At 49.7% G+C, this 23,426-nt stretch overlaps 1 protein-coding gene and 1 non-coding gene across 2 annotated transcripts in view; both read right to left on the reverse strand.

Annotated features, from left to right (window-relative positions):
* Nucleotides 1–250: 250 nt before the first annotated feature.
* The window catches only part of LOC100074389 (complement C3-like), a 50,874-nt gene continuing 27,698 nt past the window's right edge, over nt 251–23,426 (reverse strand). Inside the window, 23 exon segments of the mRNA XM_039910284.1 lie at nt 251–611; nt 967–1,102; nt 1,528–1,611; nt 2,080–2,166; nt 3,539–3,628; nt 4,258–4,363; nt 4,795–4,884; nt 5,000–5,087; nt 5,695–5,746; nt 5,804–5,930; nt 6,455–6,514; nt 7,005–7,163; nt 8,225–8,395; nt 8,397–8,843; nt 9,065–9,160; nt 9,554–9,713; nt 10,360–10,435; nt 19,367–19,570; nt 20,692–20,778; nt 21,043–21,109; nt 21,530–21,742; nt 22,497–22,636; nt 23,193–23,278. Coding sequence (XP_039766218.1) covers nt 431–611; nt 967–1,102; nt 1,528–1,611; nt 2,080–2,166; nt 3,539–3,628; nt 4,258–4,363; nt 4,795–4,884; nt 5,000–5,087; nt 5,695–5,746; nt 5,804–5,930; nt 6,455–6,514; nt 7,005–7,163; nt 8,225–8,395; nt 8,397–8,843; nt 9,065–9,160; nt 9,554–9,713; nt 10,360–10,435; nt 19,367–19,570; nt 20,692–20,778; nt 21,043–21,109; nt 21,530–21,742; nt 22,497–22,636; nt 23,193–23,278 — 3,007 coding nt within the window. The 3' untranslated portion in view covers nt 251–430.
* Nucleotides 11,689–11,826, reverse strand: LOC114807060. Its single transcript, XR_003755113.1, has one exon. It is a non-coding gene; the product is annotated as a small nucleolar RNA SNORA7 (small nucleolar RNA).

A 23,426-nucleotide genomic window follows, 5' to 3' on the forward strand; every position in this document is an offset into this window, starting at 1 on the left:
CGGCTCCACCACTTGTCTGCTGGGTGAACTTGGGCAAGTCATTTCACTTCTCTGGGCCTCAGTTACCTCATCTGTAAAATGGGAATTGAGGCTGTGAGCCTCATGTGGGACAAGGACTTTGTCCAACATGGTAAACTTGCATCTACCTCTGTGCTTAGTACAGTGTCTGGCACATAGTAAACACTTAAATATCACAATTACCCCGGTGCTCAGTACAATGTTTAACACAAAGTAAGTGCTTAACAAAGACCACAGTTGTTATAAGCAGGTTTATTCATACAGATTTGGCACCTTCAGACCGTCATCTGCCCCTGGAGAGGGCAAAATTCACCTCCTCCCTCTAGACAATGTCTACGAGCACAGGCTTTTCCATTCCACGTGCCACAGAGTGTGTGGGCAGTAGACAGTGGCTGCCCTCCTTCCAGCCCCATTAGTTGGGGCAGCCCCGAGTCTGCATGTGCAAGGCAAAGGCCTGCAGGTCTGAGCAGCGGGCACTTGGGTTTGGCTCCGGCTTCCCAGTCTGGGCCATGGTGGCCCGGCCCCCTGCTCCACATTCGTCAGGGTGGGGCCACCACTCGATCCAGGTGTTGCTCCCCAGCAGATAAGCCATTCTGCAGGCCCAAAGAAGGTTCAGTGGGGCCACGCTGCCTGATTTCTCCGGATCCCAGTCCCGCCCCCAGCCCAGATTGGTTCCGAGGGGCTCTCCTAGTCCCAAAGCCCTTCCAGGTCAGGAACAAGGTGCCGCGGCTGCTCTGGGCCCAGGCCAGGTTTTCACCATGTGGGCTGTCAGGAGGGTCCTCTAGCAGTCTTAGTTAGACTCTCTGACTGCAATTTTAACCCCGCTTCCCTCTCCCCAGGGCAGAATCTCTTCCTCTCGAGTTCCATTCCCCATACCCCATGGGGAAGGCCAGTGACCCAGTATGGGTGGATGAGTAGGGGTGGGGAGGAGAGGACAGGGGAACTTACTCAGGTTTCAGGTTCCACAAGTCTCGGCCGTGGCCCCAGATCAGGTAGGTTTGATGCATCACCAGTCCCAGGGACTCCTGGCAAGCGATGGGACTGACAAACCGACGACTCTTTCCCTGTAGTCCGGCCTCGCTCCCTGAAAGACAGCCCCATTCCACCCGGGCCCAGGGAGGCTGCAGTAGAGTTGGAGCCTGGGCTGGGCCCCTTCTGTCATGGAGGCAGAGGAGCCAAGCCCAGGTTTAGACAGGGATCATCTCTATCTGTTGCCGAATTGTACATTCCAAGCACTTAGTACAGTGCTCTGCACATAGTAAGCACTCAATAAATACTATTGAATGAATGAATGAATGAAGGGCACAGGGAATTGCAAATACTATGCCAAGTGGGGGTGGTGAGGGTTTTTTTGAAGAGGGGAAAGGGCAAAGGGACCAACCGGACTCCAGTCCTGGTTTGCCCCCTGCCATCTGGAGAGCAGACAGGCAGAGAAGGCTTTGGAGGAGGGACTGGCAGGGGGAGCAGAAGCTTCTGGATCTTCCCTACAAGAGGGGTACGCTCCTGTACCTTCCTTGATCACCTCCAGGACCCTCATGATGTAAAAGTTGTACATGCCATTTCGCTGCACTTCCAGCAACTCTGCTTTGAACACTGTAGACACACACAGGACAGGGAGCTGGTGCCAGCCCCAGGAAACTCTCCAGGAGAGGAGGGGGTGCCTGTTGTCTCTTGGCCAGTTTCCCCATGCAGACACAGGTGGCAAACAGTACGGTGCCCATGCCCTTTAACACCCAGGGGCAAAGCCAGTCAAGGGACCAAAACACCGTTCCACCCAACCTCCCCATAAGACCACCTCTGGGAACTCACTTTTCAGGTTGGGGAGGTTCCCTCCCCCAAACTCTGCTACATGAGTTCTCCAGTCCCACCTCAGTTGCTTTTCCCAAATGACTGGGAGCCAGTATGCTTAGGTTTCATGCCCAGCTCTAGATTTGGGGATTCGGGGACTCAGTCCCTGGATTTTTTGGTCTGGACTTTGCACTTTGGTTACCCCACTCACCTTCCCACCCCACCCCCGACCCAGTGGGTTGGATGGCTCCAAGGAGAGGGTCTGAGTCATACCATAGTCCATGCCACCTTCACAGGCAGCCTCCACCCTCTCAGTCACAGTCACATGTCCCTCGAATTTCTTCATTAGGGTGCAATGCTCTGGAGGAGAGAATCCCGGGGGGGCCTCGATTGGGCTGAATCCTGGGATCTGGGCCCTTTTCCTAATGCCTTATGCACTTGGCTGTGTACCCCTGAAGCACTCGGATTCTCAACCCAGTCCCTCAGCAATTAAGTCCATATCCTTAGGAGTCAGAGGTCATGGGTTCGAATCCCAGCTATGCCACTTGTCAGCGGTGTGACTGTGGGCAAGCCATTTAACTTATCCGTGCCTCAGTTTCCTCATCTGTAAAATGGGGATTAACTGTGAGCCTCACGAGGGAGAACCTGATTACCCTGTGTCTACCCCAGCGCTTAGAACAGTGCTCTGCACATAGTAAGTGCTTAACAAATACCAACATTATTATTTCCCCTATAGAGAAGCAGTGTGACCTAGTGGATAGAGCACAGGCCTGAGAGACAGAAGGACCTGGGGTCTAATTCCGGCTCTACCACCTGACTGCTGTGTGACCTTGGGCAAGCCACTTAACTTCCCTGTGCCTCAGTTACCTCATCTGTAAAATGAGGATTAAGACCGTGAGCCCCATCTGGGTCATAGATCGTGTCCAACCTGATTATCTTGTGTTTAGCCCAATGCTTAGTTCTAATTCTGGCTCTTATTCCGGCTCTACCACTTGACCGCTGTGTGACCTTTGGCAAGTCATTCAACTTCCCTGTGCCTCAGTTACCTCATCTGTAAAATGAGGATTAAGACTGTGAGCCCCGTGTGGGACCTAGACTGTGTTCAACCTGATTATTTTGTGTTTACCCCAGTATTTAATATGGTGCCTGGCCTGGCATATGATAAGCACTTAACAAATACCACTAAAAAAAAATCTGTGATTTCTTTTAATGTCTGTCTCCCTCCAAAGACTATCAGCTCCTTGTGGGCAGGGAACGTGTCTACCAATTCTATTGTATTGTACTTTCCCTAGTGCTTAGTACCATACTCTGCACACAGCAAGTGCTCAGTAATTCATCATTGATTGAATGATTGCTTGCGTGGTTACCCTGGCTTGCAGGGGAGGCTGACCACACCTAGGAGAAGCCCAAGGAGGTAATTTTTCTAGGTGGAACTGGCGTATTGGGAGAGAGAGGAGGGAACAGGGATGGAGGGGACTGGAGACACTGTGGAGAGGGAGGAGAGAAAGGGTCATGGGACTTTTCAGGGGAAGGGGGCGGAGCATGGAGATACTGGGGAGTGAGGAGGGACAATGATGGAGGAGGCAAGAGAAGAAAGAACCAAGGGCACAGGGGAAGCAGAGTGGTTGGCTGCTGGTCTATGATTTGGATTAAGCAAAAACATGCAAATCCTGAGTAAGAGAAAATGCCAACCAGCCTCTATAATGATAAAGAATCAGTGCCTGTTCATTACCCTCCATGCAGCGGCAGGTAGCATCCTGGCAGAAGGTGCTGAGGAGACCCCCAGCCTTGGTTGGGTGGTAGAATCTGGTGCAGCGGTTTTCTGGGGAAGAGCAAGGAAACGGGTCAGTCTTGGTCCCCAAGAGAAAGACTGAGCCTGTGAGAGGGGCAGCCTTCTAGCTCAAGATTCCTCAGCCAGGCTAGCGGTAGCTGGGTTAAGAACCAAGACACCTTTAACTCCCCCTACACTGGGCTCCATTCCTAAGGAAGGGACAAGGTAAAAGGACCCCGTCTGGGTGGTCGCTGGTGACCTCTAGGCATGTTGTGGGCAGGGAATGTATCTTTTGTATTGTCAGATTGTACTCTCCTAAGTGCTTAGTACAGTGCTCTGTACACAGTGTGCACTCAATAAATACAACTGACTGGGCTGGTCAGTGGAGTGTCTTGCTAGATTGCAAGCTCCTTGAGGGCAGGGGTCATGTCTCCTAACTCTATGGTACTCTCCCAAACACTTGGTACAGTGTCCTACACACAATCAGTCAATCAATCCATGGTATTTACTGAGAACTTACCATGTGTGGAGCACTGCACTAAATGAGCACTGTACCAAATTCTTGGGAGAACACAACAGAGTCGGTAGACACGTTTCCTGTCCAGAATGAGTTTAACACTCAATATACCACAGGTCACAAAGGATGATGGAACTTGGGGAGGGAACGGTGGGGCTCCGACCTGGGGCGTAGTACTCATAGATGGTCACGGATGCAGGCTGGATCAGCCCCACCTGGAAATGTTGGTGAGCCTTGAACATGAGACACTCTTCCTCGGTCCTGGACACCTGTGGAAGGGGAGGGACTCAGCAGTGCAGAGACGACCCTGGGGCTCAGCTTCAGAGTGCCTCTGTCCCTCTACAAGGGTCAGCAGGCAGAAGGCAGACAGACATACTCTCCCGACCTCTTCCAGCAATATAATAATAGATTGTGGCATTTGTTAAGCCCTTATTATGCACCAAGTGGTGGGAGTAGATACAAGATAATCAGGTCGGACACAGCCCCTGCCCCCATAGGGCTCGCAGTATAAGTGGAAGGGCAAACGGGTATTGATTGAATCCCTGTCTTACAAATGAGGAAACTGTGGCTCAGAGAAGTGAAGTGACTTGCCCAAGGTCACCCAGCAGACGAGTGGCAGAGCTGAGATTAGAATCAGGCAGATGCTCTTTCCCTTAAGCCACACTGCTTCTCTCCTCCCTCCTCCCCCTTCTCCAGGTACCTTGTCCAGATAGATAATGAGAGAGCCCCGCTCGGACAGAGCGGTGTCCAGCTCAAACTGAGAGATGTAGCGGTCCACCTGGTTGCTCAGCTGTGGGGAGGGAAGGAGTGATCACTGAAAGGCACTGTGGGGCAAAACCTCCCCCTCAACCGCGTGGCTGCACCCTGTTGGTGTGGGACCCCCTTGGCCTGGGTCCAGGGTTCACCTTCTCAAGATCGCCTGTGTCTGGAGAGAAGCCCGTCAGCATGGAGACGTCTAGGATGGTCATGGTGGCGGCGGCAGCCCCTAGATACCTGCAGCCCGGGTGGAAGGAGGGCAGAGGCCATGACCCACAGAGTGAGATAGGATATGGCCCCACATCAGATAGACGGGGAGTTGCTGTTCCACCTGAGTAAGTGAACTGATAGAAGAGCTGTGTCCAAAGGTTGACAGCAAGATTATTATTTTGATTATTATAATTATTCATAATAATAATAATGTATTTGTTAAATGCTTACTTAGTGCTTAGTCAAGCACTGTTCTAAGTGCTGGGGTAGATGCAGGTTAATCAGGTCAGACATAGCCTTTGTCGCACAAGGGGCTCACAGTCTAAGTAGGGGGGAGGACAGGCATTGAATCCTCATTTTAACAGATGAGGAAACTGAGGCACAGAGAAATGAAGTGACTTGCCCAAGGTCACAGCATATATGTGGCAGAGCCAAGATTAGAACCCAGGCCCTCTGACTCCCAGGCCAGTGCTCTTTCCACTTGTCCAGGCTGCTCTGTATCCCCTCAGCAGAGCCTGAGCCTTCACAGAAATGAAAATGGTAATGGTCCCCCTTCTCTCCCCGCCTCCCTGCCCACACACCAACCTGGGAGCCCTCTGCCCACCCCCACCACCAGCCACTCTCTCAGCCTCACCTCATGCAGATCTCAATGTCCACAGAGCCCAGGGAGCCCTCCGGCCTCTTAACTGGAGGAACAGAGAAGGCGTTACCTCCATCCCTTCTTTCCTCACCCTCCAAAATGCCCCTGCCCTCCCCTGCTTTCATCCTCGCCCTCTCACTCTCAGGCGCATTCCTCACAGAGACCCTTAAGTCAAAGTTCTTGCACTGGGCCGTGGCATCTGACAGTGGCTGGTAATACACAGTCATCACCTGCAAAGGAGCAGGGCCAGGGCTCAAAGGAGGAAACTTGCAAGGCTGAGATGGCCCTTAGGGCCCCAGGCCCAACCCTGCCTTTGGGATGACATGGGTGGAGGTCCCCCAAGCTTGGGAGCTCCAAGCTTCCAGAGATTTCCCCCAAGGAATAACCGTAATAATTTCAGTTTTTCTTAAGCATTTACTATGTGCCAAGCACTGTTCTAAATACTGAGGAAGATGCAGGATGATCTGGTCAAACACAGTCCCTGTTCCTCATAGGGTTCACAGTCTAAGTAGGAGGGAGAACAGGTACTGAATCTCTATTTTACAGATGAGGCAACCGAGACCCATAAAAGGGATCCTGGAGGCTTCCTGATCCCAAGCTATCCATAGGAAGAATCCCCCAAACCAGAGCCTCGCTGAAGAGAGAGACCAAATTCTCCAGTTCATTGGAAAAGAGGGAAAGCAAGGGAGGGGCAAGGAGGCCCAGGGGATAAGGGAAAAGGAGAGTAGGGGATAGCCTCAGCCCTCAGACTCACCGACAGGGTAGCCCTGCCCGTCCCCGTGGCCGTCACGGTGAAGCCGTTATTGAGTCTGGTCTGCCAGAGAGAAGAGTCAGTGAGGAGACAGCGGAGAGAGAAGGCAGGAGGCCCAGCTCTCCTGGATCCCCTTGAGAGAGCTCAGAACTGGAGCTGAGGCAGAGAGTTCCAGGAACCTTCCGAAGTCATCAGGGTCAGGAACGCAAGCCAGGAGTCTCCAATCCCAGCTGTCCCCACTGCCTGTCTGAGGGTTCAGCGTGTTTCCCACAAGACCCACGAATCTGGGCTGCCACATCTGCCCCTTCTTTCATCCACTCAGGCCCCAGCCCTCTGGGTGTCCTCTCCTCAGGAAGCTGGGAGGTCCAGACAGAGTGAGCCTCTCTTAGCCCCTCCACTTCTGCTCCCCTTCTCTGCAGTCACATACCTGGGGCCCTCAGTCCCCACCAACTCAGCAGCCCAGCAGGGGGGCCCCCAGGCTTTGAAGTAACACCCTCAGCAGTGATGTTCCTCACCACCATCCTCCCACACCCAACACCTTAGAGGATCCCACCTGCTCTGTCCGCGCCAACATGGAGTCATCAGAGTGAATCCTCCAATGAGTGGTATGGCTACGGCCCAGAAGGTTCAGGGTGATATCCAGGGTTGTGTCCTGTGCCGGGGGTGTGGTCAGCTGGTACTGGGCCAGGGCTTGGAACACCGTGATGGTAGCCTGGGGTGGGAAGAGTAGAAGTGAGTGAGGGGAAGCAAGGACATCAGGGGTCCCATCCTGCCCCAGCTGCCAGGGAAACAGATGGCACCACCTAGGGCAGATTGAGTGGCCAGAGAGCTTTGGACATGCCTGATTGTCTGTGTTTCCTTCTTTGAATTTCTCTCTCTCACTTATTAACACAGACTCTGCTTCTCTTGTCCCCTTCCAAGTGCTCCTCTCTTCCAACTCTGTCTCCCTGTCTCCCTACTTCTTAGCTCCCAAACCAATTATCTGACTCATTCAAGGCCTTGTTACCCCTTTATGTGAGTGGCAAGAATCCAGCCCTTCTAAAGTCAACCCATCTAACCCCCACATCAGACTGCTCTTGCCCAGACAGCATTGGTAGGGAGAGAAGGAAGACACCCAGGAATCTCTCTTCTTTAAGCTCTCCAGGGTAGGAGATTCCACTGCTTCCTTTGCTCATTCATTCTAGTGTCTCTCTTCAGAGAAGTGGGGAGAGTCACTGAACCCCTACCCTCCAGGTAGCAGCTCATCACAGCCAAGACAGCTCTTTGGGGCTCAGAGCAGCGGTGTGGCCTAGTGGAAAGAGCATGGGTATGGGAGTCTGATGGCCTGGGTTCTAATTCTGGCTCCGCCACTTGCCTGCTGTGTGACCTAGAGCAAGTCTCTTAACATCTCTGTTCCTCAGTTTCCTCATCTGTAAAATGGGGATTCAATCCTTGTTCTCCCTCCTACTTAGTTGGTGAGCCCCACGTGGGACAGGGATTGTGTCCAACATGATTACCTTGTATCTACCCCAGGGCTTAGAACAGTGCTTGACACATAGTAAGCACTTAAGAAATGTCACAATTATTCTCCCCCTTATCTCACTCTCTTTCTCTCTCTCTCCCTCCTTCTTTCCCTTCCTCCTTCCCTCTCTCTATTTTGGGTGGTCCCTGACAGTGTGGGTGTGAGACACCGGGGTTGGGAGCAAGGAATATTGTGGGGAGAGACAGGCAATTGCCAGGCCCGGCTCAGACCAGCTTGGAGTGAAGGGGGTAGACGAGATGACCGGCCCTCACCTGGGTCGAACCATAGCCCCCTCCATAGTACTGCTGCTCCACCAGCCACTGGGCAATGGGGGTGGCCAGCTCCCAGCGCCCCATCTTAAGCAGGGCCAGAAGGGCGTAGGCTGTGGCCTCCAGGGTGTACAGGTGGGACTGTGGGTCAGGCCAGTGAGTGCCACCTGCAAACAAAAGCCTGCTCAGCCCATCCCTGGGCACCCACCATTGATCTGCCAGCTGGGCCTGGGGCAGGGTATCCTAGGAGTTCCAGGCTGCAGGCAAGCAGGTTGAGGGTTGTTGGTGATGAGAGAGTAAGGGTTGAGGGGGAATTTCTGTGTTCTGAATTGAAGTAACCCTCACCTGACATGAGCTGGGCAAAGTAAATGCCAATGGTATGCCTGAACATGCAAATCACCATCTGTGTTTTGGGGGACCTTTCAGGCACATGGTGACCCCGAGGGTGGGGGTGGACAGCACTTGACATACCCTGGGAGTGGGCCAGTAGTAGTGGGGCCTGGTTGGTGGGATCCTGGAGGGCCAGAGCATAGGACGTGATGGCCATGGAGTAAGCCTTGCTCAGTTTACCCAGGTGGCTTGTCAGAAAACTCCCCGACTTCTCGATGCTCCTGTCCAGGCTCTGCAAGGACCAATGAACCTTGGAGAGAGGCCCAAATGCCCCCTTTCCCACCCCAGCCTCTCCCGGCCCTACTTTCCCTCCCCGACTGTAAAGAGCCCAAGGAGGGAGGAGAACCCAAGCATCTCATGCCATTGCCTCTCCACTCTCCACCTGCCCCCTAGCCCCATGAGACTCCCTCCCAGAGGTGAGGCTTTAAAAAGTTCCCTGCCCTAGGGACTCACCCTCACAAGTTGGCCACAGATGTCCTTGGCCTCAACGAGGGCGATGAGGACAAAGGCTGTGAGGGAGGCCTCGGGGTCCGAGCCACGGGTCCCTCCCTGCCAAAAGGAGGCACCCAAGGGCACGGGTAGGTGAGAGTCCTTTTCTTCCCTACCCCCATCCCCCCAAAGACCCTCCTCCCTCATGCCCTGGTGAGGGGGGTTTCCTAGGCCTGATCAGGGAATGGAAAACAGATCCCCGCTGGCTGGGGTGGATTCTTGGGCTCAGAAAGAGCCAGGTTTAGGGTTGGGGTGATGGTCAGATCCTGGGGCTGCCATTGGGTTGGGGAAGAGTCTCTGTACTAAGTATTTAGTCCAGTGCTCTGCACACGGCATGCACTCGGTAAATGTCATTGATTGATGGATAGATTGTCTCTGGGGCAGGGAGGGGGGCGGGTCCCAGGCTCCAGGCCCACCCCCACCTGGGGGGGAGGGTTCCCTTAGTGACTGTACCACCATCTCTCCATGGATGACGGGCGCATCCTCTTGGAACTTCCCGTCTGGCTTCTGCTTCTCCAGGATCAGCCATTTGACAGCCCCACAGAGGACCTCTGGGTTGACGGGAACCAGAGAACTGGCCGAAGCAAAGACCTTCACCACATAGGCGGTCAGCCTGGATGGGTGGGAGGGGCAATCACACCCACCCTGGGGCCAGGAGCCCTGCTCTTCAACATGAAGATGGGCAGAGTTGGCCCCAACTTCTTCAGGACAGAAGGGAAAACAGGCCCAGACTGGGGTTTGAGTTAGATTTGCAGAAAAGGACCCAAGATCCTCCTCACCCAAAGCCTGAAACTAGATGCCAAGTCACCAGGTATTTAGATACCCCCTCATCTCAGCCCTACCTAACATCCCCCACCTTTGATCACCCCAGGAAAGACCTAGAACCGCCTCTGCTCCTACTCAGCCGGGAAGGATAACAATAATAATAATAATAATGTTGGTATTTGTTAAGCGCTTACTATGTGCCGAGCACTGTTCTAAGCGCTGGGGTAGACATAGGGGAATCAGGTTGTCCCACATGGGGCTCACAGTCTTAATCCCCATTTTACAGATGAGGGAACTGAGGCACAGAGAAGTTAAGTGACTTGCCCACAGTCACACAGCCGACAAGTGGCAGAGCTGGGATTCGAACTCATGAGCCCTGACTCCAAAGCCCAGCTCTGGTGAAGCCTGGTGACCAGGCACAGCCTGAGATCCTAGGGCCCAGCAGAGCCAGAGCCAGGGAACCCAGGGGCAGGAGGGGCTCAGGGAAGGATTACCAGGTGCTGGCAGGCCTGTTTGTGAAGGCAGCATAGGAATCATCTGCTTTGCGATAAACCATCTGCTGGGTGTATCCTGGAAAGGCCAAAAATGGCAGTCAGCAGCCACCCTCCTGTACTTTCCTCCCTCTTCCCTCCAATTTCTGGGGATCTTTAAGAAAGGGCAGAGAGGAGAGCCCAGAGTACAAGTAGAACAGAGCGGGAGTCAGGTTCAATTGGAAAGAGTTTAAAGCTCTACACAGATGGTATTTGTGGCTTCATAGAACCCACCCTGACTTGCTGGCTTCTCTGTGAAGACACCCAACATGGTAAAAGGTGTGAAAGGAATCCAATGGGAGTGAAGAAATAATAATTATGGTATTGATTGAGCATTACTATGTGCTAAGCACTAAGACCCCTCTGGGCACATTGCCCAGCTAAAAGCTCCCGGCAATGTAAAATCAATGGAGAGCGCTATAAAGTGCTGGAAACTCTTCATTCAGGCAGTGTGACCTAATGGAAAGAGCACATGCCTGGGAGTCAGAGGACCTGGGTTCTAATCCCGGTTCAGTCACTTGCCTTTCTGTGTGACCTTGGGCAAGTTGTTTCACTTCCTCTGTGCCTCAGTACCTTCATCTGCAAAATGAGGATTCAGTGTCTGTGCTCCCTCCTACTTGAGAATGTGAGCTCTATATGGGACTTCGTTATCTTGTATCCACCCCAGTGCTTAGTACAGTGCTTGGCACATAATAAGCCCTTAATAAATACCACAGTTATTATTATTCAGGAGTTGGATTTGTTCCAGAGAGCAAGTAGACAAAATCTAAGTAGACAGTCAGTTCTCCCATAACCATGATTTTTCTATTAGCCTTGGGGAGAATGCGAAGGCAGATTTAGGGAACTTTCTTCCAGATGGCGTGTGTCTATCTGGAGGGAACATGACATGGTGTTGTGTCCACTAGATTGTAGGCTCCTGCAATCCATGGTATTTACTGAGTGCTTATTTTGTGTCAATGTACTAGGCGCTTGAGAGAGAACAATTCAGTAGAGTTGGTAGACACGTACCCTGCCCACAAGGAGCTCACAGTCTAGAGGGGGAGACAGACATTAAAATAAATTCTTGTCTTATGCTGTCACTCCACTACTCAGTCTCCAACCCATAGCAATACCATGGACACATCTCTCCCAGAACGCCCTACCTCCACCTGCAATCGTTCTGGTGGTGTATCCATAGATTTTCTTAGTGAAAATCTGGAAGTGGTTTACCATTGCCACCTTTCGTGCAGTAAACTTGAGTCTCTGCCCTGGATTCTCTCCCATGCTGCTATTGCCCAGCACAGGAGGGTTTTGACTTGTAGCAGATTGCCTTCCACTTGCTAGCCACTGCCCAAGCTAACAATGGAATGGATATGCCTCTGCTTGACTCTCCCTCCCATGGTCGAGACTGGTAGAGTACTGGAAAGTCTCCAGGTGAGACCCTGAGAGGGGTTAAAATAAATTACTGATCAATAAATACCAATGATTTTTTAATGGTATTTGTTAAGCACTTACTATGTGCCAGGAACTGTACTAAGCGCTGGGGTAGATACAAACTAATCAGATTGAACACAGTCCATGTCCCACATGAGGTTCACAGTCTTAATCTCCATTTTACAGATGAGGTAACTGAGGCACAGGGAAGTGACGTGACTTGCCCAAGGTCACACAGAAGACAAGTGGCAGAGCTGGGATTGATTGTTTGATTGGTGTAGGAAGAAATGACATATGTGTGGTGTTGGCCATGGGGCGAGCGCTAAAGCATGAGTTTCCCTTAACGTGTGATTCTGCACGAATACAACCTCTGCAACGAAGGAGAACTGATCCTATTTCTAAATTTAGCTGGAGGAGAAGCTGTCTCATCCTTCAGTGGCTTTCATCATTCAGAGCAAAAAAAGTCCAGATATGTTTACCAAAGGCATAAGAGACAATGGAAAGATTCAAATTTCACGTAAGAAATCAACCAGTCAATCAGTGGTAATGCTTGAATGCTTACTCTGTACAGGGAGAGTACCACAGAATAAGCAGACACAGGCAGAAGGTGAAACTTTTGTTACCATTCTAACAGCATTTATGGACATATCTATAAGTTAAATATTATAAATTGTATTTAGTCTCCTCCTCTAGACTGTAAACTCTCTATGGGCAGGGATCATGTCTCCCAACTCTGTTGCATTATCCCAAGCACTTAGTATAGAGCTCAGCACACAGGGAACGCTTAATAAATACTATTAAAAAAATGCTGGAGAATTTAAGTTGAAGTTGCAATTTTGGAATGGCAGCACTAGATGTGAAATAGTGATTAGAATAGAAAATGGGGACCTGCAGAATTTAACCTGCAGTGGGTAGCAATGTGGCCTAATGGAAAGAGAATGGGCCTGGAAGTCAGAGGACCTGGGTTCTAATCCCGGCTCTACCACTTGTCTGCTGTGTGACCTTGGGCAAGTCACTTAACTTCCCTGTGCCTCATCTGTAAAATGGGGATTAAGACGGAGAACACCACGTGGGACATGGACTGTGTCCAACCTGATTAGCTTGCATCTACCTCAGTGCTTAGTACAGTTGCATGGCATATAGTAAGAGTTTAAGGAATACTGTTAAAAAAAAAGAAACCCTTTTACCAGGACCAGATGAAGTGGTTTTTAACTAAAATCATTAGGAGCGGTCAAGAAGCCTGCTGTGGAATCAGTGGAAGGGATACTGCACAGGGAATCAGAAGACCTGGAGCTGGCAAGTCACTTAACTTCTCGGTGCCTCAGTTACCTCATCTGTAAAATGGGGATGAAGACTGTGAGCCCCACGTGGGACAACCTGATTCCCCTGTGTCTACCCCAGTGCTTAGAACAGTGCTCGGCACATAGTAAGCGCTTAACAAATACCAACATTATTACTAGCGTGGACGAAGACCACATAAGCACTTCCCAACCTGCCGCCCCCCGGCCGGCCTCCTCACTCGTCGCACCCTGTATCCCAGTGGGAACATGGCCGGGCGGGCCGAGAGAGCAGGAGCGGTGTTGCACAAGCCACTGTCACTAGCATCAATTCCTCCATGAGGACCTGAAGTTTCGGGACCACCAGGTTCATCCGTCATTCTTGACGGGAGACTCCATCGCCATCAATGCCATCATCCCGATTAGACTGTAAACCTGTCAAATGGCAGGGACCGTCTCTATCTGTTGCCGACTTGTTCATTCCAAGCGCTTAGTACAGTGCTCTGCACATAGTAAGCGCTCAATAAATACTATTGAATGAATGAATCAAAATTTGTCAAGCTGCTCAAATGAATTCATTATGGATGCAGGGGAAACAACAACAAACAAAGTTGTGTGGCGGAGAAAAATGAGTATTGGATTAGAGGGAAATGGAAGGAGAAAACATCAGTAGGGGGAGAATGGAAAAGAAATTAAATTGCAACAAATGTAATAGGAGTCAGTAACCTCGAAGATGACCTACACTTGGAAAAATCTGTTATTGCTGTTATTACTAACTCCTAGCTCTATAAATTGGGGGTGGGGGTGGGGGTTTCACATTCAGGTATGCCAATTTTTCATTTTAAACATGGTGGGAGTGGGGGGGCGGACACTTGAAGGGGGCGGGGTTTGAGGGGAGCAAACGTCCTCTTCAGAGGCCATAGTGACCATTCCCTGATTCCCGTACAGTAGTCTAGCCAGAGCACATAGTGAAAGCCGTGCTGTGTCAGAACCCTGTGAAATCAAACAGCACACTACAAAATGGCAAGAAAGAATTCAACTACGGATTTGTCAAAATAGACCTGACAATAGGGAACATAAAATTGAACGGATGCAGACCAGACCGAAGCCCAAAGTTAATTCAAATAGAACTGAAGTCTAGTAAATATTATGATGTAACAAACTTATCATGAGTTAAAAATTAAACCCAAAGTTTACCACTGCTCAGAAACAATGCTCAGATCATGCACTAGGAATAACATTCTAACAATGGGCTTTTGTAATACACCAGTACAATCTAAAGATAAAGAGGAAATTGCACAATTCACTGTTGTTAAGAAGAATAATGTGGCAATTTGGGGATTTACAAACTTGGTTAACTCTTGGGTTCATTAGGCAGAGGACCCGTATTTGAAGACAGGTGGGGCGGAGTTTCACACCAGCTATAAAAATGAGTTTAGGAAAAATGACACTGTAAGGGAATGCATACGCAAAGGAATACATCCATTTCAGGCGGATAAAGTATATATCGGTTGCTAGGCACTGGGCTAACATTTATTCTGGAATGAAGCTGCTGCCTCCAAAAAAATTAAAAGAAGCATTTAGCATATTAGAAATGTAAGGAATGATAAAGTGGACAGACCTACAGAATGGATACCAGACGGATCACTTAAGCTGTATTTGGATCTCAGAGAACTGATTAAGTGCATTAAAAGAGAACACAACCCTAATTCCTAAGAGAGATAAGATTTGGGGGGTAATTGCAGGGGTCAAATATTTACTCTCTCTAAATGCATCATCAGGATTCTGGCAGATCCCACTGGAAGAATCTGGTAAGCCGTTGTATAAATGCCAACACTCTTTGAGAAGTACTGAATTATAAAGCTACAATTTCGGGGTGGGGTCTTTTCTTGAAGGTTTCCAATAAAAGATCACAATCAATACTGGATGAGGCAGAAGGTACAAATGTGTCCATTAATGACATACTGTTTGGGGAGCTTCACTGGAGGAACAGGATTGGAAACTTGAACAGGCATTCCTTAAAATAAGCCTTGTGGAAATGAATCTGAATAAAAGTAAATGTACATTTAGAGTGATGGGAATGTCATATTTAAGGGGAAAATTGCTTGCATAGCAATAGATGAAAACGGAATACAGACGATTATGAACTGGACTCTTCCAAAGGATAGAGAAGGGTTACAGAAGCCATTCCAACTTTGTTGTAAAGTAATATTCTAAATCTGGCATACAAAAGGGTCATGTCAGGGAGTAATAGTTGTAGAAATAGTAGTAGTATTTACTGAGCGCCCAAGTGAGGCGGTGGACTGTACGAGACAGAAGTGGCTCAGTGGAAAGAGCATGGGCTTGGGAGTCAGAGGTCATGAGTTCGAATCCCAGCTCTGCCACTTGTCAGCTGTATGACTGTGGGCAAGTCACTTAACTTCTCTGTGCCTCAGTTACCTCATCTGTAAAATGGGGATTAACTGTGAGCCTCACGTGGGACAACCTGGTTACCCTGTATCTACCCCAGCGCTTAGAACAGTGCTCGGCACATAGTAAGCGGTTAACAAATACCAACATTATTATTATTAAGTAGCATAGTCTAGTGGAAAGAGCTCGGGCTCGGGAATCAGAGGACTTGGGTTCTAATCCTAGGTCCACCTCTTGTCTGCTCTGTTAATAATAACAATAATAATAATGCTATTCGTTAAGTGCTTACTATGTGCCAAGCACTGTTCTAAGTGCTGGGGAGATATAACGTAGTCAGATTAATCTCCATTTTACAGATGAGGTAACTGAGACATAGAGAAGTTTAGTAACTTGCCCAAAGCCACACAGCTGACAAGTGGCGATGCCAGGACTAGAACCCACGTCCTCTGACACCCAAGCCCTTGCTCTTTCCACTAAGCCACGCTGATTCACACTGTTACCTAGGACAGGTAACTTAACTTCTCTGTGCTTCAGTTTCTATATCTGCAAAATGGAGATTCAATACCCCTTCTTCCTCCTACTTAGACTGTAAGCCCCATGTGGGATTTGATTATCTTGCACCTACCCCAGTGCTTAGGACAGTGCTTGGCACATAGTAAGCATTTAATAAAAGCTACAATTATTATTATTATTATACGGTTGGGAAGTAAAGAATGAAGAAGTGGCACATTTCCCATCCTCAAGGAGCTTACTTTCCTAACAGGAGAGGCAAATATTAAAATATTTACACATAGAGTGGTCAAAATGAATATTGCATAAACATGTGTATAAATGAGTGCTGAACTTGAGTATGTAGAAGATTTATTACTGGAAAAAGTTTAATAGGGCTGGGGGGGATAGTGTCACAAAGAGTTTGGCAAGTTGAAAATATTGATCCAAGGAGCAAAGGGATTTTGATAGTAAGAGAACCTCCCAGGCGCTTAGTTCAGTGCTCTGCACACAGTTAAGCACACAATGAATACCACTGATGATGAGAAACTAAATTCTCAGCTTATGCTTTGAACAATACTCATTCACTACTGGTCACTGAGGGCCTACTGGGCTATATGATATTTTGCTAAAGGAACCACTTGTCTTGGCATATAAAAAAATTCATCTCTTTCCATATGGAAAACCAGTCATGGAAGAAACAGATCCAAAAATCGTTAGTACAAAAAAATTGTGTGATGAACCTCCATGACTACCAAGATATTTTCAACAACAATGATATAATAATGAAGTTGTGTTAGACTCCAGGGAGATAATTAGTTATTGCCGATATGCTGTCAAGAGTTTCCATGAAGAATAACACCAACTTGAAGTCTGAATTGAATAACATAACAAACATGTAAATGCATTGGGGTAAAAACAAACAAAGAGCAATGAATTGCAAGCAAAATGTAGAAGGCTTTGCAAAGGCTATTTGTTGAGCTACCAGACTAAAAAGGGATAAATGAAATTCAGTTGGAATATGGCCAAGGAAAATTCTGGTAACTTACCACGCCCTTAGATTTGTTATTGGGAATACAGGAGAGCTCTTGGGTATGGAGAAATGAAGAGATGTGATAGGCTAGCCACAAATTAATTCTGAGAGAAAAAACTGCACAATCATATCAAATCTGTCCAAATGTTAACATCAGTCAACAAGCAATGTTGGTGGCTGAGAAGATACCAGGATTTGGTTGAATGTGGGAAATGACTTCTTTTTTATTTGATGGGAACACTTATGTTGTGGCTACTGACTACTTTGCAGAAGTACTCTTCCAACTTTGCAGAAACTGCTATACTATCTACATCAAATGTGATCAGTCAAATGAAGTCTGTTTTTCCAAAACACTATACCATCTAAAGTTCTGACAGATAACAGGCCACAGTGTAGTAGTACTGAATGAAGGAAATTTACAGTATAATATACCTTCCTAATAATAATAATGATGATGGTATTTGTTAAGCACTTACTATTAGTCAGGCACTGTACTAAGCGCTGGGGTGGGTACAAGCAAATCGAGTTGGACACAGTCCCTGTCCCATGTGAGGCTCACAGTCTCAATCCCCATTTTACAGATGAGGTAACTGAGGGACAGAGAAGTGAAGTGACTCACCTAAGGTCACACAGAGGACAAGTGGCCAAGCGGGGCTTAGAACCCAAGTCCTGTTTATTCCCAAGCCCGGGCTCTAGTCACTAGGCCATGCTGCTTCCCTTTTGAGGCCAGTATAATAAAAATAATGAGAAGCAGCATGGCCTAGTGGAAAGAGCATAGACCTGGAAGTCAGAGGACCTGGTTTCTAACCTGGCTCTGCCACTTGTCTACTGTGTGACCTTGGACAAGACATTTAACTTCTCTGTGCCTCAGTTACCTCATCTGTAAAATGGGGATTAAGAATGTGAGCCCCATGGGAGACTAGGACTCTGCCCAGCCTGATTATTTTGTACCTATCACAGTGCCTGACACATAGTAAGCGCTTCACAGCATAACCTAGTGGATAGAGTGTGAGCCACATGTGGGACAGGGACTGTTTCCAACCTGATTACCTTGTATCTACCCCAGTGCTTAGAACAGTGTAATATTGTAAGCACTTAACAAATACCATTATCATTATTGTTATTATTATAAACAAATGCCATTAAAATGAAAGTAATAATAATAGGAGTATTTGTTATGTGCTGACTGTATGACAATACTATGATATCATCAAGGGACAAGAAAATAGGGAGGAATAACATACTTTAAGAAAGTCAACTAAAATTAAAAGCCTGAAAGATGAATTGCAACTACGAAAACCCTTTAAAGTAAATGTTCATGGAGGGATATAAAATAAACCACAAAGGAAGGTGTTGGGACACTGTACCTTTAAGAACAGGAATAGTCTAAGGGACCACAGGAAGGTACTGGAGCAGAGAGCCAAGAGAAAAGCAGAGTATAAGTAGCAGAACCGACCATGAGCTGGGTTCAGTTGTAAATAATTTAATCCTATGAATATGTGGTATTTCATAAAACATGCACTGACTTGTTGGCTTCTCGGTGAAGATATCTAACACCCAGGACCTGGAGCGGCTCTGAGCGGCTGACAGTATTCAGTTCCTCCCCTGCGGCTCACCCCTGGGGGGCAGGGGGATTCCCCCTTTCAGACAAATGGGGAAGCGGAGACCCAGGGTTGGGGAATGGGGAAGGAACAGTCCAATGAGACAAAGCTAGGACTCAAATCCTGAGCTTATTTGATCAGGCAGCTGTGTGCACACACGCATGCGCACACCCACACACATGCACACACACACACAAACTCTCTCTTACACGCACACAATACCCACCCAGTCTGCATGAGGTTGCACATATTCACACTCACTCAACCAGTGACGCATGCACAAACATGCACACATGCACAATCATACATATGCTCATATGTAGACCCCTTTGCCCAGGCCTCTAGGAGCATCAGTGCATGTGTCCACCCCCAGAAGAATGTATCCCCACCCTCACTCACCTGACTCCATCACCTTACACACATGTCCTCTGGGACCTTGGTTGAACCTGCCTTGGGGACGGCAGCTCTTGCCCAGCAGCAAAGTAAGCCTGGGGAGGGGGGTGGAGTGGCAAAATGGCATGGGGCAGCCCCTGCAGTGGGCCCAGGGTGCCGGGCAAACCAGGAAGCCTGGATTCCCACCCCTCGCTCTGGACTGAGATCTGGAGAGCATTTGGGACTTGAGTCCCCTCCCATCATCCACAAGCCAGTCAGTTGGGGTGGCAGGAATCTTGGTGGTCTCACAGGTCTACTGTGCCTTCCACCCCACCTTCAACACTTATACACTCCCTTCCTGGGCTGAGCGTACCCACCCTGTTTGATGAGCCGGATGGCCTCTGACCGCCGCTCCACACCGATCCTATCCCACTGCCCTGTGGCATCCAAGTAGTGGGTGGCGATGACAGAGGGCGTCATGCCGATCATGTTCTGCTCCCCACAGCCCGAGGGTACTCGGATCAGGTGCTGTAGGTTGGCGCCATCGATGGAGTTCTCCACTGTGTCTGCTAGGGGGTCTCCTGTCACCCGACAGGAGAGCCAAGTGGGGGAAGTGGGGGAGGGGGGGAGAGAGAGAGAGAGAGAGAGAGAGAGAGAGAGAGAGAGAGAGAGAGGTGTCCTGGCATCTCCTCCTAGCCATCCTCCTCCCTCCCTCCATCCCAGGGCTCAGGTTGACCATCCCCACATGGGACTCAGTCTTAATCCCCACTTTACAGATGAGGTTACTGAGGCACAGAGAAGATAAGTGACTTGCCCAAGGTCACATAGCAGACAAGTGGCAGAGCTGGAATTAGAATCCAGGTCCTTCTGTCTCCCAGGCCCGTACTCTATCAGGCTGCTTAGCACAAGGCTTGAAGAACAATCAGAATTTTCTCATTTACCCATTGCTAATCTCACTCTAGTCCCTGATATGGGGTTAAGGGTTGTTCTCCCTCATTTATATTTTGTGTGCGAGTGTGGAGGAGGGGTGAGGGCATGTCAGGGGAGGAGCTAAGGCCAGGCCCCAGGGCTCTTGACTAGCAGCCCAGGAGACTCCTGACCTCACTCCACCCTCTCAAACCCTAAACCCCAAAGTGAAAATTGCCTCTTGGTCCCACTCGGTCCCTTTGTTCTCCCCTAGTCTTCTGGAAACTCTGACCCCAGCCTCAATCCCCCTCATTCTCTCCTAGGGCCCTGCACCATCCAGGTTCAGATTCAATCCCTTGGTCCCAGGTCCCATGAGACTGAGTTGGGCTAGCACAAAGCCAAATCCAATCAGGCTCAGATCAGGTCTAAATATTCCCCGGGCTGTGACCACAGTCTCCCCTCACAGGGCCTATCCCGGCTGGGGCATGTGGTGTAAACTGGGCCAGGCATAAGCATAAACATGCAGCTGTTCCCACATGTGTAACCATTCCAGTGGACTGTGGGAACTCTAAATACCAGCAGTTGCCTGGGATGGCTCCACGGGTGCAGAAAATCTGCACATCCATAGCAGCACATGTGGAAGTGGGACCAGGCCCCAATTCTGGTCCCTCTTGGGCTCACTTCTGGGTCGGGCCAGGATCCCAGTGCTAGACTCGGGTGAGCAGGGCATAACAGGGAAACACTGTCTGCCATCCCCTCCTCGGCTGCCTAGCCCCCCAGGATCCCTGTCTCTCACCTTTGATGCTGATGAAGGTCACCGGCTCCGTGTTGGGGACAACATCACTGAGATCTAGAGGCTCAACTCTCTCCAGTTGTTGTCCCGCTGCAGTCCCCATTTGGGGGGTTGGGTTGGAGGGAGAGGAAGAGGGAGATGGAGGAGGGGAGATGAGAGAGAGAGAGGGAGAGAGAGCATGCACTCTTCCCCCTGGAGAGGAATGGTTTAGGGAAGAGGGAGCCATACTGCAGAGGGAAACTGGGTTGGGCTGGGGAGAGGTCGGGGGCAGGACCCAGAGGATGGGAATGTATCCAGCCCATCCAGTGTCAACTCCAGCCACTCAGCAACTCCCACCCTGAGACTCACATGTGCTCCCAGACTTGTTTCTGGGGTCAAGGATGAGATTCTTGATGGTTTTGCAGATTCTCACCCCTTCTGGCTGTGAGATGAGGTGGAGAGGACAGTGAGGACCCTGAACTTTCTCAGAACCAGCAAGTCCCCTTGGCTGGGGTGGGAGGCTGCCTGGGCCCCCCAGCCCAATACCTCCCCAGTGAATAATAACAATAATGATAGTATTTGTTAAGCACTTACTACGTAGCAGCCAGTGTACTAAGTGCTAAAATACAGCCATTTCTCACTTACCCATGAAGCTACAGAGGAGGGGGAAGAAGGGAGAACAAATCAGGATTGGCATGGCTGTAGGTGCCTGAAGCGAACAACCCCCAGACTTTAACTAGGACCCCTAGGATCCTACTCTCCCTATCCTGGAACCAGGCTCCATGTCCCTCTAGCCTCCCATCCCCAGCTTGTCCTTCTCACCATCCTTCCCAGCCTCTGATTTCCCTTTCCCCTCACTCACCACCACTCTCAGCAGCTTTCTGACCCCATCATCCATAGGGAAGCCCCGCAGAGCTGCCTTCACTTCCACCTCTGCCTCCCCCAGCTCTATCGGTATCAGCACATAGTTGATGGCGTGGGATTTGCCGGCTGGAACCATGACCTCCTGCTGGAAGGGTCTGGTGGGGCTGCTGGCGCTGCAGAGCTTAGGGTTGTGCATCAGCTCCACCCGGACCTGGGAGCCCCCACATCATCCACCCCCAGCCCCAGGATGAAAGATGTCATTTTGAGGAAGAAAGGAATCAGCATCCGCCCAAAGCCCCAACCCATGCACCTGATCTGTCGCTACTGCTTCCCCCAAGCCACCTCCCCTTCAGCCTGGGACAAAAGGTTGGACTCTCCCAGAGAGCAGATAGGTATCTGCCCAATCTTTTCCTCTGAGGGAGGAGAAGAGTGGGAGATCTTCCACCCCTGAAGTCCTATAACTGGAAGTTGACATCATGGGGATTTTCTTAATCTACTGTAAGAGGTAAGGTGACCCTGCTGGGATTCTTTCTCCTTTCCTCCTCTCTCTCTCAGCTCACTCTTTAGGGGTGGGCTCTCTGTTCTCTGGGCTCTGGCCAGGGAGACCAGAGTCTTGGAGCGGGACTTTTCCAAAGGCGGCATTGCTGATGACTCTTTTTTTTTTTTTACTGCAGCAGGGAAAGTTTCCACCACTCATCACTCTGAGGAGAAAAGGAAGGAATGACACTATGGGAGATGAGAAAGGTGGGTGGAAAAAGGAGGAAATAAAGTCAATCCTTGATTGCCCACTTGATCCACTTTTGGTCCTGCAGTGACTTGGAGACTTTGAGAGTTGCTTGGGCATTCATCTCCTTTCCTTCTCTTAAATTTCCTCCTTCCTAATACCTTCTCCGGTGCTAATCCCCCACTCCCCTCCTCCCTTTTTCTGCTGGTGTTGAGTTGGAGGGGAAGGGGGAATACTTCACCCGAATGTCCTGGGAAGCATGGTTGTATAGCACAGCCCGGACAGCCACCTGCTCATTCCTCACTACCGAATAAGGCAGCCGTAGGTCGATGAAAACGTCCTTCATCACCGTTATGTCGTAGGGAGCAGCCACACAGAGCCCTGGCCAGATTGGGGGCAGGGGGGTGGGGGAATGGAGGAGCTGGGTCAGATGTTTTGTCTGATTCCAGCTCTGAAGGAATAGTGGAGAGCTTACTTAGAAAGTGGTAGTGGGAAGTGGTAATAATAATAATAATGGTATTTGTTAAATGCTTACTATGTGCCAGGCACTGTACTAAGTGCTGGGATGGATACAAGCAAATCGGGTTGGATACAGTCCCTTGTCCCATGTGGGGCTCAGAGTCTCAATCCCCATTTTACAAATGAAGTAACTGAAGCCCAGAGAAGTGAAGTGACTTACCCAAAGTTGCAAAGAAAACAAGTGCTAGAGCCAGGATTAGAATCCGTTTTAGACTGTGAGCCCGTTATTGCGCAGGGATTGTCTCTGTTGCCAAATTGTACATCCCAAGCACTTAGTACAGTGCTCTGCACATAGTAAGCACTCAGTAAATACTATTGAGTGAATGAATGAAAGAACCCATGACCTTTTGGCTCCCAGGCCCGGGCTGTATCCACCACTCCATACTGCTCCTCAGTGGACTGCCTACTACCCCCTCACCTCTCTCCTGGGCCAGGCTCACAGCCAGCACCTCCCACGTCGTGATGGAGTCCTTCAGGTACAAGTCCACCATTTTGGAGGCCAATCTGGAGAGAGCAGAGGAGTTGCTGAACCCCCCACCCACACTGTCCCTCCAGTGGGGTATCTTGGGGCAGTTCTCCACTGAGCTCTCCCCTTTTCCCTTTCCACCACCTGCCCTGACCCCCCAAACACCACTTTACCACCTTCTGCAGG

This window comes from Ornithorhynchus anatinus, chromosome X1 (assembly GCF_004115215.2).
Source record: "Ornithorhynchus anatinus isolate Pmale09 chromosome X1, mOrnAna1.pri.v4, whole genome shotgun sequence".
In the NCBI taxonomy this organism is placed as follows: domain Eukaryota; kingdom Metazoa; phylum Chordata; class Mammalia; order Monotremata; family Ornithorhynchidae; genus Ornithorhynchus; species Ornithorhynchus anatinus.